Source organism: Castor canadensis, chromosome X (genome assembly GCF_047511655.1).
Source record: "Castor canadensis chromosome X, mCasCan1.hap1v2, whole genome shotgun sequence".
Lineage (NCBI taxonomy): Eukaryota > Metazoa > Chordata > Mammalia > Rodentia > Castoridae > Castor > Castor canadensis.
The window spans coordinates 43,222,118-43,235,255 of record NC_133405.1 but is presented as its reverse complement, the minus strand read 5'-3'; the positions used below and the strand labels follow the sequence as shown (position 1 = coordinate 43,235,255).

Sequence of the window (13,138 nt, the reverse complement as noted above, 5' to 3'; positions counted from 1 at the left end):
ATTGAATTACCAGAAAATATTGAAATAATACTTATTGACTTGGTGCCTAGAAGAAGTTTCCCAGACTTAAAAACATGCACACGCATATCTTCTGTTTATAAAGATGGAATCATTTAAATACCACCACACCCTGGCATGTTTAGTTTCAATTCTAAGCAAATATTGCTGTGAGACCTAGGAGGAAAAATCTCTTGAACTGAGCAAGAGCTCCGATCCTCTTAAGTGACATATAAAGCAGATTATATAAAGAGAGGGAGCCTGAGCCAATCCCACGAACCCATGAAGAAGCCTCGAAGGGGTTAAAGTGGAAGGCTTATACAAACTTTGCTTCTCAGCTTCTCTCTTATCTCCTCCCTCTAGGGCTCCACACCCTCTAAGGCAGAGCAGAGCTGAATCGCTACCTTTCTGCATACTCTAAACTGTTCCTGCAGAGGAAGAACTGGGGACTTAACTAATTCAGGCTGCTTCCATTCAAGTGTTTCAGAAGACACATCCTAACAGATGTCTCTTTGCTCTTTGCGCTTAGAATAAACAAGCATCTGAAACTGCACTCTGAAGCTGTAAGTAGTAACTGGCATTTTAAGTAACTAGGTTCCTTTTTATTTTATTTTGTTGTTCTTTGTTTTTTTCTGGAAAGGGCTGACTCTCCAGGAAGATGAAAGAGAAAGCATACTTTGCAGAAACATAGTCCTGCTTCTTTGGCAAAACAATACTTTGGTTCTATTTTCCAGATACTCTAGAGATGTTTCTGAACAAGTTGCCTGTCAGTGGAAGCTTCAAAACGGATATTTAAATGGCCAACCCCACTCATTCTGCGGGCCAGGAAAGGTAAGACAGATTTGGAAATATAATGATGCTATTCACGGTGAAGTGAGCGGCATTTTTTATTTATCGGCAGGTGTGACAAACAGGCACCATCTGTGGCAGAAGACACAGCAACTCCCACTTGTGCAAGCTTATTACTTAATGGCTCCAGCCATTGAAGGAGCACTTGCTGCTGAAATTGTTTTTTCATAGGCTGATATGGAACTTGACATTCTAACAGCTCCATCTTCCCTTAGTTTTCTCTCCCTCATTAGGCAGATACATATAAACAGAATGTGTTAACTCTTGAAAGCTATTGTAATTGATTGTTGTGACTCAATTTTCTGAATTGTTTCACTGATCATTTTCCTTAATTGTTTGATAGGATTTCAGCTCTGGAATTATACAGGCAGGTGTCAAGCAGAAACATATAAAATGAGCAAATTGTCTTCAGAACTTTATCAATGAAAAGTAAAAGTAACTACTAGGAATGCCTCAAAGACCAAAATAGGGATAAGGGTTGCGTTTATTTCTATATCCCCAGCTTTGATCACGTTCAGTGTCTGAAACTTGGTTAGTACTCAATAAAGTTTTGCTGAATAAATATCTATCTGATTTTGGAGGCCCATGCAGAACTTTGTTGCTCTCATTAGAAACAAGTTTCCCCCAAGTAATCCCTCTTGGGTTTGACAGGTGAAGAGACTCCACATTTTAAGGAGAAAATTCATGATCTGGGAGTGTATGTTATTTTGTTACTATAAAGTTATATATACTATGCTAATGTCAAACATTACCAAGGACTTAGCATTTCAATGTTCATACTAAAATTATAAGTTTTTTTAATTGCCAGGAGTTTTATTTACCAAGTTAATGACAAAACATGCAAATAAATCCAAAGGTGCATTCACATTACTTGTAGGTATTTTGATTTGCATTAGAAGTGAAGTAAACCCCATAGTCATGTTAGTGTTGAACACTGGCCAGTTACTAAATTAATCTTTTGTTTTTCCTTTTCCTCCAAATTTTCCTTTCCTCTTTCCTTTCTTCCTCCCTCCATTCCCAATATTTTCCTGCTTCCCTTCCTTCTCTCCCTCTTAATCACTCATCTCCTTCTGCCTCTTAACCCTTTCCCATATCCTTCATTCTCTTTACTCACCTCTCACATTTCGTTTTCTCTTCCTCCCCTTTTCTTTCTTCCTCTGTCACCCTTTCTTTCCTTTCCTGATTCCTTACCATTCTCCCATTCTTCATGTTCTTCCTTATTCTTCAGCAGCTTTTAATCACTTCTACAAAGACTAGAGATTGATTTTTATTTATTTGTTTTTGAGAAAGGACTACAGGACACTAAACTACTTCTATAAATGTCTTTTCTCAGATCCCTCAGAATGAATAGAATTTTGTTTCTTTTAAAAGCATATGGTGTTTCTTTCCAAACTGCAGTTTTTCATGAAAGAGTCACATCATCTGTGCAATTTGTTTAATTAGTTAGCAAAGAGAGCCATTGATATCCTGTTTGGAAAGCTTTCATAAGAAATTGTTATATAGGACCAGATTTTAAAAAGAGAATTCTCTAATACCTAACTTTTCACTTATTCATTTCAAAGTCCTTAATGGGTTGAAGAAATTAAATTGACAGATCTGTCTGAATTGACTGGTGTTTGCTATCCTGCAGATTATGGAGACTTTAAAGAATTATGTGATTAGCTTTTCAAATCCTCAAAGGAAACATTAAAGAAATGTACAACTTAGCTGAGATCATTTGTGTCTAAGCTTCGCCAAGTTTCATAGAATTCTATCAAAATTTTAATAAATATTCAGAGCTAAGGAAATCTGTTGTGTAGGAGTCAGGAAATATACTATCAATCCTTACTGAAAATCATCTATAGACATGATTGTACTTTCTAAAATTTAAAATTTAACCCATCCCTTATAGTTTTCCTTTAAACTATGTAACTGAAATACCAATTCAAGAACAAGGTTTTTAACAAAGTGATTACTTTTAATTCCAGATTAAAATCAGGAATTTAGGTTGGGAAGTATAAGAGGGTATTAAAAAGAAAGGGAAATCCAGGCAATTCTCCAATTTAAACAGCCAGCCATTTATATTTGAGGGTTCTGCCTCTGTGGATTCATTCAACTACAGAGTCTAACAACTACAGATAAAAAAATACTTAAAAAATTGCCTCTCTATTGAACATGTCTTGTTTCTTGTCATTATTCCCTAAATAGTAATAATAACTATTTACATAGCAATTATATTTTATTAGATATTATAGTGTATAGAGGGCTTAAAGTATATAGAAGGATGTACATAAATTATATGCAGATATTGTGCCATTTATATAAAGCATTTGAGCATCCTAAGATTTTGGCACCCATAGGAGTTCTGGAACCAATGCCCCACAGATACTAAGCAGTAATACTAAGTATTAGCAATCAAATATGTGATAAAACTATATTTCTTTTCACATTGTCAGTATTAAGTACACTTCTTCAGTCATATCTATCTATTCATTCAATTATTATTAAGAAACTACTGTAAGCACAACTGTATAAGGGATAGAATGCTGAAAGAAACTCTCAAAGAATTAATAAATTAGGAATTTATAAATTAGGAAAACAATTAATTTAGGAAAACAATTTATAATTTAGGAAAACATCAAATAGATATTTACAGGTATTACAAATACAAATTACAGATGGTTCAAGTATAATTTCTCTAGCAGAGTTACAAAGCATGAGAATTAAGATTGGAATGAGAACTCAAGGTAAGCCTCATGAGTTTAACCTTGAAGAATGATAGCATTTCTCTCTGCAGAGGTATGTGAACGTAGAAGGAACTTTTCAAACGAAAACATGGAAGCAAGGAATTAGGTGCAAAGTGGGTGTTATAGTTTGATTGGAAGGGAGAGTAATGGAAGGAATTAAGATTGGGCTAGGCATTGGCAAACTAAAATGTCAAGCTAAGGAGACTTGAGTAAAGTCCAAAGGAAATAAGGAGCCTTAAAGCAATATGTAGGCTTTCAAACCTTATTCCTTTTTCATCTTATTATAATAGTCATAAATAAATTGTATAGTGATAGAAGGTAGACTAAAAATATCAAGATGAGAATTACATACCGACTGATGCCTTTTTTAAAAAGTGAAGCTCAAAACAAGAAAAATTAACATATTGTTCAAGCATATGTGTGTGGTTTGTGTGTGTATGTGAAATAAAAGCAATGTAATGATTAACCAAATTCAGGGTATTGGTTACTTCTGGAGAGAATAGGTAGTGGGATGAGATGGGAGGAACATGGGTAGCTATGGTATATATTACTATTCTCACTCAAAGTTGGTAAGTATTTGCTCACAGGTGTTTATGTGTTACTGGAAAGCCTAGCACAGGTATATACCTCAGTTCTTGTGTCTGGTGAGAGAAAAATTCAGACAAGACGTGAACAAATAGTAAACACAATAGTAAAATTTATTAGTAAATGCATCTAGTGTAACAGGATAAAAGTTGGGAGAAATGGAGAAAAAGGGAGAAATATTTCCTGCTCCCCATGCAGGAAATGGGAATAGAGACTCAGAATGGTGGTCCTCATCTCTTAGTCTTATTAGTTGAAATACACATGGTCATGTCTGGCATCCTCTATTCATTAAGATAATGGATCTGCCAGCAATACCACTCTTGGGGATATACCCAAAAGACTGTGACACAGGTTACTCCAGAGACACCTGCACACCCATGTTTATTGCAGCACTATTCACAATAACCAAATTATGGAAACAGCCAAGATGCCCCACTACTGATGAATGGATTAAGAAAATGTGGTATTTATATACAATGGAATTTTATGCAGCCATGAAGAAGAATGAAATGTTATCATTCGCAGGTAAATGGATGGAACTGAAGAACATTATTCTGAGTGAGGTTAGCCTGGCCCAAAAGACCAAAAATCGTATGTTCTCCCTCATATGTGGACATTAGATCAAGGGCAAACACAACAAGGGGATTAGACTTTGATCACATGATAAAGCGAGAACACACAATGAAGGAATGAGGATAGGTGAGACACCCAAAAACTAGATAGCATTTGTTACCCTCAACACAGAGAAACTAAAGCAGATACTTTAAAGCAACTGAGGCAAATAGGAGAAGGGGACGAGGAACTAGAGAAAAGATTAGTTCGAGAAGAATTAACTTAGAAGATAACACACATGTATAGGAAAGCAATGTGAGTCAACTCCCTGTATAGCTATCCTTATCTCAACTAGCAAAAATGCTTGGTCCTTCCTATTATTGCTTATACTCTCTCTTCAACAAAAGTAGAGATAAGGGCAAAATAGTTTCTGCCTGGTAGCGAGGGGTTGGGGGGGTAAGCGAGGAAGTGGAGGGGGGTAAGGAAGGGGAAGGGGAGAGAAACAATCCAAACATTGTATGCACATATGAATAAAATAAAAAATAAAAAAATTAAAAAAATTTAAAAGATAATGGATCTGAGGGTAGATGTCATCTAGGCCTACCCAAAACACAGGGAAAACAGGTGTGCTAGAACTTCCCTTTGGCAGACAAGCCTTTTCCTCTGCCCATCCTAGGAGCTTTGCAGCTTGTTAACATCTCAAGGAGAAAGGCAGATGCAGATAGCTCCTTATGGCTCCCTATTCTTGTAACTTCTAAAAAGAGGTGGGAGGAACTAGCTGCTCTGGCTTTTTAGTTTTCACTTTTCTATTTCAATGTCTGAGTCTGACCCTTTTAGTATTTTTTTAAATAATATAATTTTCCTGTTTCCTCATCTATCTATCCTGCTTCATCTGTCACTCATGGCTAACTACTACCTAACATATGGATGTGTATTATATTATTAAGTAAACAAATAAAAGGGTTTGACTTTACCAATGATGAGAATGTGCCATAAGACAAGGAGTATGACTTATCTAATTCTGTGTACTCAAGGTCCAGGAGGAATGAAAGAGATCACAGTACTATAGTGTTCTCCTAGTTGGCTTACACTAGCAGTGAGTGTTTATTTTTCCTTCTACTTCTTTTCTGGAAGGCAAGTGAAAAAGTAACTTATGAGGTACAAGGATGAAAAATCTACTAAGCTCTTATCTCTAGGCTGGTGCCATTGTTTAGGAGCTTCAGGGAAAAGAGGTGTTGAGAAGGAAGGCTACTTGGTCTGACAACCTATATATGAAACACATTTCATATCTAGGGAGGCAGCTGAAATCAAAGAATGTCTCTGTGTGTGCTTCCTAGAACTACCCAAGTCCTGAGTTTAAAGTGCTCTGTTCTATTTGTACAGTGGTGCTTCTAAGCCATGGCTGTGTATCAAAATCACCCTTAGAAAGTTTTAGCAATACAGATGTTCATGCACCACACAGACCTCATGATTCAGAACCTCGGCAGGAAGAACATATGTGTATGTGTATGGCACATTCGAAAAGCTTAATAAGTAATACTTAGAACGTTTTTCAGTCCTGCCTGTAATTCACTATTATTATATGCTAAAAGATGCTAATGAAAATGGAAAACTACCCCCCCAGAGATTTCAGGGTCCTATGCCCAGAGATTCAGACCTAGGAAGCAAGGGACAGGGCCTAGGAATCTGCATTTTAATAAGCACTATCCAAGGGCATTCTTTTGATGAAGAGACTTCATTCAGACCACACTAAGAAGCATTACCCTAGAGGTTCCAAAGCCCTAGGACTTTGATTATTCTATTATTCTGTTTGGTTTCCTAGACCTGCCACAACAAAGTTGCATAAACTGGGTAGGTTAAAACAACAGAAATTTATTCTCTTACACATGCTTACAGGCTAGATGGCTGGAATCAAGGCACTGAAATCTGTAGGGTAGAATCCTTCCTTGCCTCTAGCAGTCTCTGCTGTTTGCTGGAAATTCTTGGCATTCTTTGGCTTATGGACACATCACTCCAATATCTGCTCTGTCTTCTCTTATAAAAACACCAGTCACTGGATTATGGCCAACCTAATGTCCTCATTTTAACTTGATTACTTCTACAAAGACCTTCGTATCAAATGAGGTCACTATCACAGGTAGTGAGGATAAGGACATCAATATATCTTTTTGAGTACCACAGTTTAGCCAATAACACTGTTTAAAAGTAGGACCTCCAAACAATGAACACAAGAGATTAGTTATCTAGAGAGAAAAATGAATAATTACTTCTCAGTATTCAAAGGATCACTTGAGAAGCTTTTGTTTAGAATGCATATTTCTGGACCTTGATCCCAGCTAACTAAAAATCAAAATTGATGTACCTTGAAGTATAGTAAAAATGTTTTCTAGGCCTTTGTTCCAAACACAATAGAACAAGACCTTCTCTCTTGGCACTTGTTTCTTGTGAACCTGGTGGTTCTGCATGGGAGGTAGAAGTAAATAGATAATAATAAGAAACATGCAGATTACAGAAAAATGTAGCATTGTACAGTAGGAAATATAAACTTCTACTGAAGTGATCCAAGCTATGGGCAAAATTCATGACAGAAAGAGTAACGTGATTGTTGGAGCTATTTCTATTAACCCTCCTTGGGTCTGTTAACAAGAGACAGAACTGGGGTACATTGTCAGCAATTTGCTACTATTACACAGAGAAGTATGACAGATAATGGTTGCTTATACTGCTTATTTTAGTCACCCATGTTCAACATTAATGTTTGAAATGGCAAGCCAAATCACTTTGGAAAACTTTAACAGTAAATGGTTGACCCTATTTACACAGTGGAATATTTTTGCCAATAAAGACAAGGATCTATCTTACCTAATAATGAAGGATGCAATTATTTACTCAGAGCAGACATAATTTCTATTCCTTCCTATTTACAAATACTGAAAAAATGTGTATTCTCACCCGGCAGACCTAAAAGAAAGAGAACAAGAACAAAATTAGGGGAAGCCTGCGTTTCTGAGCATTGTAGGATTCATTAAAAATGACAACTGGTTATGGAACCCGGAAACTGAAACCAAATCCTTAATTTTAGGTCTTTGTTTCAGTAATAGGCTTTCCTGGTTAGGCTAGATCAGTGGTTCTCAATCATGGTTGCAATTCAGAGTTACTTTGGGAGCTTTTAAAAATTAGCACTGCTTGACCCCTTCTCAGACCAATAAAGTCTGAATCTCTAAAGTAGTGCTCAGGTCTTTAGTGAGAGTATTATGATCCAAAAATCTAGGTTGAAGCCAATGGTCTGTGTATTAATAAGTATCCCAGGTAAATATTATGATCAGTTAATATGGGAAAGACTCTACTAATCTAGCCTAGTTATTAGCTTCTGTTTAGTGATCTGAATTTTTCTTTTGACTTTTTAATGCTGTTTTCTGCATGGAAAAAGCATTTAAAATTGTGGAAACTTGTGATATTATTTTTAAAGTGGTTTGATATAGCAAATCATTTTGCAATGGATTATCTCATTTCAAAATAAATTGCCACCTGTTTTTCATAGATGTCTGAATCTCTCTTTCTTTTATTTTCAGGAAAATAAATCTCCTGAAGAATTTTAGGAGCCAAATGTTCAGAGCCTTGGCCTACTGCTGTCAGCATCATTGAGACCTCCTTCATCTGAGAATTACCAGGTCTGACAACAATTTCCCTCCAGCCTACATTGAAGGATGTCAACAAAGCTGTAGAAAATTTATGACCTCTAGACTTACATCCCTCAAGTTGTGCAGCTGTCTCCATCCTCAGGAAGGTTCAGAAACAGACAAGAGGGGTGAAAACTCAGATATGATAAGGCAGAAATATCCAAAAGCCTTAAGAAAGTCTCTGCACAGAAGAACCCAATAAAATCCACACAATTATTCGACACATCTAGATGAGCTGTGGGTAAAAGGGAGCATTTTCTCTCTACAAAAATAGAGTAAAAGTTTGATAAAATATTCTGGGATGCTTATCCCCAGATCAGTATTATTAGGCAGTTTCACTATATTTATTTTTAATCAGTATAAGATTAAGATTGTGAAAAATAAAGCTTTATTTATTTTTCTAAAAAATTGATTAAGAAGTTCAGGTAAAACCTATTTGGGAGATTGGTGCTTGCTGTACTGGAGGACAGAAAGGTGTGGCAATTGCCAAATATTTTGCTCTAAGAGTGATTGGTTTATATCAGATTGACAGGCAAAGTGATTGTGGACTGCCTCAAGGGCAATAGAAATCAAACAGAAACAGGTATCAACTCAAGTCTTGAGTGATGACGGAGGTACATTTTAAGTACCATGGAAATCTCACTGGGCGGGCCCATTTTCCCACACTGGCAACAGAAGTTGACACTACTTCAGACAAGTATTCTAACCTGTACATGTATGTGGGCTTATTCTTGAGCCTCCTGGCTATCCTCCTCATTCTGCTCTTCACCATGCTCCTGCGACTCAAACATGTCATTTCACCCATCACCACTGAGAGTACAGAGAATGTTCCTCAATTCACAGATGTCGAGATGCAGAGCAGAATCCCCACTCCTTAAAGCCAGGAAGAAGGTGAGCTTTAATGGATCTCAGTGAACCTTTATATGTTAGTGTCCAGGAAGGCTTGTTTTCTTACATGAAGCTTCCCATGTAACAACAAGCTGTTCATGTTTTCTTTGTGTTATTCTTCATCTTGACTCTGCTTATGGGATATCTAAGAGGTTTAAGACTCATTCTTTTAAAGGAATACAGGAAATGGCAGCTGGTTGGGAGAGCAGGTTTCCATAGTAACTAGAGCCTGGGCCTTGAACAAAAACCTCAGACCACAGAAATTCATATGCAGCTGTTGTTGAAAATATAAGATTCCTGGAAGCTCCAAGAACAACTAAATAAAAACTGACTTTGAAAGTTATGAGCACTCCAAGAGGGGATCCCAAGGAAAGAACAAATTTTAATTTATCATTTTGACCCTAAAGAATCACCATGGACCTAAAACAGGGGTGTGCTTACATGAAACTAAATCATGTCAGAAGTTAACAAAAGGTTCCACTAACACTTTCCTCAAAAAAGCAATGATTTGATCATCTTAGCCTATGAGGTTTATCCCAAATGAAAGAAGAGATTTAAAGAAACTTTCAATTTAAAGAGCAAGTTTGCAGAATGAAGTTTCTGGTAAAGAAACTCATATAGTGAGAAAAATGTGTATATTGTATCTGTGTGTTATTACTATGACTTGACTTTTAAAAACTCAGATAATGGCAGATGTATTACTAAAATCTGGAATGATGAGCTTCCCCCAAATCAAGGGAAAATTAAGTCAAAATGTTCTCATAATGAACTCTACATTATACATGTAGCTTCTTTGACTTTTTTACCCTTCTCATCTCGCTCCAGGACTATGTTGCAAACAAGTATCACCTTTGTTTAAAGATGGCCTTGGCAAAGAAGCCTCGACTGTACTTTAAAGCAGAAATGAAATAATCTTGGTATTCTGTTGTTATATGGTTGTGGCTTTGGACAAAACAGTCCAGCTTTCTGGGTCCCAAATTTTTCTTGCTGAAAAATGATCAGAAAGCTGTTTAGTCATCACCAGGCTCTTTTTAGATCTGAGTAAAAGAAAAAGAGAGACAAAGGAGGAAAGGACTAAACAACAGGCTCCAACAAATCCTTGAGATCAATGTCCTCAAATGTCACATGTCTTTCCTAGAAAATGTTCCTCCCTTCCTAATCCCTGCCAAAAGATGAAGTGTTCCACTTACTTCTATAGGAGAAATAGATTTTGAAAAATTCTATTCTCTCAAGTAGCCCTAGTATGGCAGTGGTGGGTAACTGATTTTTTAAAAAATTAACTTTCCAAAAGGAAACCAAAGGAGATGAGTACTGTTTACAAATTGAAAATTACCAAGCTGGTCATAGTCTTGCCACAAAAGAACTAGTATATTTGCATTAGGTTTTACCTGATCTAAAAAATCTGTTCTCCTTTACACCTAAAAGTTGGTTATCAAATATCACAGGGTGCTCCTTTGGGAACTACAGTGGTGGTAAAAGAGAAATGGAATTGGCATGAAGTTAATGTCACCTCCACCAGATATGTAGCTCTCTCTAGTCTGTGACCAATTTAGATTGGCCTCTTTACTCCAATCTAAATCTAGTCTGGTGGTGAAATTCCCAAGTGCTTTCCACTTTTATACACAGTCATTTGCCAATATTCCCCTCTCTAAGGGGCTGCAAAGTGTGAAATCCCCACATGCAGAGCTAAATTTAGCAGCAAGCCTAACTCTGCCACACCTCTTACAACTGTGCACTGTTAGAGATGGCAGCTACATTCTGTACCATTCAGAACAAATTAGCATATAGGTTAAGATTCAGATAGGGCATACTGTTCCCTTTTGACTTTATATTTCCCAAAGTGCAAAGTGGTTTAAGTTGTGTCTTTATTCAATACCCAAACTCTGTGGACCCTTTAAAATTCTAATTCTTGGCAGATAGACATGGACATCATCAAAAGCTGGTGATACCCCCCAGAGCTTAAGAATACCCATCTCCCCTCACTCCAAGTTCTCTTTTGGATGCCCCCAGTATTTGAATGCACTTTACCATTGAGAAGTCAGTGGCCAGATAAATGAAGGAACTGATAACACTGTAAACAGCAGTTGAATAGCAAGATACTTGATGCCTTGTTGTTGAATCTGATGAAGACACAGACTCCAAATCTATTTCCTGTCTACCTTACCTCCCCAACCCAAACTTCAGAAGATTAAAACCGCTTTTTGAGCACTGACTTGGATGAAGATTCCTAATTTATGATCAGGTTACTCACCAGGAAAACAACCACCTGCTTTCATGACAACTGACCCAGGGGATCCAGATCTTAACTGAGCATTAACCAAAGCACACAGTACAGAGTACACTAAAATAGTTACATAATCTCCAAAAATTTCCAGTAATAAAAAATGGAGATTCATTTAAGCAAAAGTGTCACTATAGTGACTCACATAGTATTCAATCTTTAGGAAAATAAACTGAATGATTTCATTATAGCAAACTTACTACAAAGAAAAGAAATTTTCCATATATAGTCAATTATATCATCAAATATATAAATTAACATATATTAGTGCTTGCTTAAGAAGTCAGTTAGAGTAACCAGTGGGCAAATTCAAAGTTATTCTTCTGTCCAAAATTCTGACTTGGCAATTCCCTTCTCCACCCCATTCTTCCCAAGATTTCACTTTAGCTGGTATATAAACAGGTAGGTTATTCATACATAGGTATATAAGGTTTGAAGACATAAAAATTCTTCACTTTATTGATCCATATGAAACTGACACTTTTATAAGTCAAAATGCTCAAATATCAGCAATTTCATATAATTTAATCTAACACAAAGACTCACCACATGAACTCTTTAAGTAGTAAAATCTTTATATGTTTTAAAAAATAATTCATTTTCTAAAAATGTACATTGCATACATTTCAGGATCATGGGTGTATAAAACAAGATGTATTATAAAAGGCTTATATACAATGTATTAGGCAAAAAACATTAAGATTAAACAAGGAAAGATAGATTCATCCAGCCTAACCTTTCCATCCATGCCAAATCTGAAGCTTTGGGATTTATATCCGAGTTTGACAGCTACAGGTTCCACCATATGTACCAAGTAGGTATAAGGGGACCATTTAATACATTTAAATGGTTATATTTAATAATACCTTTTATTCACCTGCACTTGTACAAAAGAAATTTTTAACAAAATGAATTGTGTGGAAAAAAATTGGGTTTCTTTTGTTTGAACTCATTTATATTTTAAATGGATTCATATTGTGTAAAAACAGAAACATAATATTTGTATTAATATTTAGCATGTCATTTTGATCCCTGAACAATAAATGCTGACTGTTTGGTTTGATGATAACAAATATCTATTGTCTGAAAATATAAAGAACACTCTATTAGTTTCTTCATCTCAAAATAAATTGTAACAACTGCAAATTTATGAGATTTATCATTTTGAGGACTCATTATTTTTCATATTCTCTAACATTCCAGCTTTTATTCTCTTCCACTTGTAAACTGATGTGTTCATTTATTCACTTGTTTAGTAGTAAGATGTAAAAACCTGAATGACTACCAACTGTCAATGAGGATAACAGTGACAGGAGAGTGAGCTCAGGTGTCTGTAGTGCCATTAGCCTTTACTATCCATAACCCTGCCAGCATTATTTTTTAAACAGAGCTTCCACTTTGTGCTTTTTTCATTTGATCCTCACAAGTAGCCATGAGACTTATGAGTGGAAGTATGATGAAGTCTGTTTTATAAAGCAGAACAGAAGTCAAGAGAGATTTGTGAGGCATTCATGGTTACACATATTCAAAATTACATTGCAAGTCTGTGTACTCCTAGTTTAGTAGTTTTCTTACCATGC

At 36.1% G+C, this 13,138-nt stretch overlaps 1 protein-coding gene across 1 annotated transcript; it reads left to right on the top strand.

Moving 5' to 3' along the window:
* Nucleotides 1–277: 277 nt before the first annotated feature.
* On the top strand, nucleotides 278–12,899 carry Sertm2 (serine rich and transmembrane domain containing 2). The gene is made up of 3 exons (XM_074063049.1): nucleotides 278–560; nucleotides 732–828; nucleotides 8,282–12,899. Exon 3 carries the CDS (start codon nucleotides 8,995–8,997, stop codon nucleotides 9,265–9,267), a length of 273 nt encoding a protein of 90 aa, XP_073919150.1. The 5' UTR covers nucleotides 278–560; nucleotides 732–828; nucleotides 8,282–8,994; the 3' UTR covers nucleotides 9,268–12,899.
* Nucleotides 12,900–13,138: the final 239 nt, after the last annotated feature.

Excerpts from the sequence above, each read along its gene's own strand:
- Sertm2 (XM_074063049.1), top strand. The coding sequence starts at position 8,995 with ATGACGGAGGTACATTTTAAGTACCATGGAAATCTCACTGGGCGGGCC.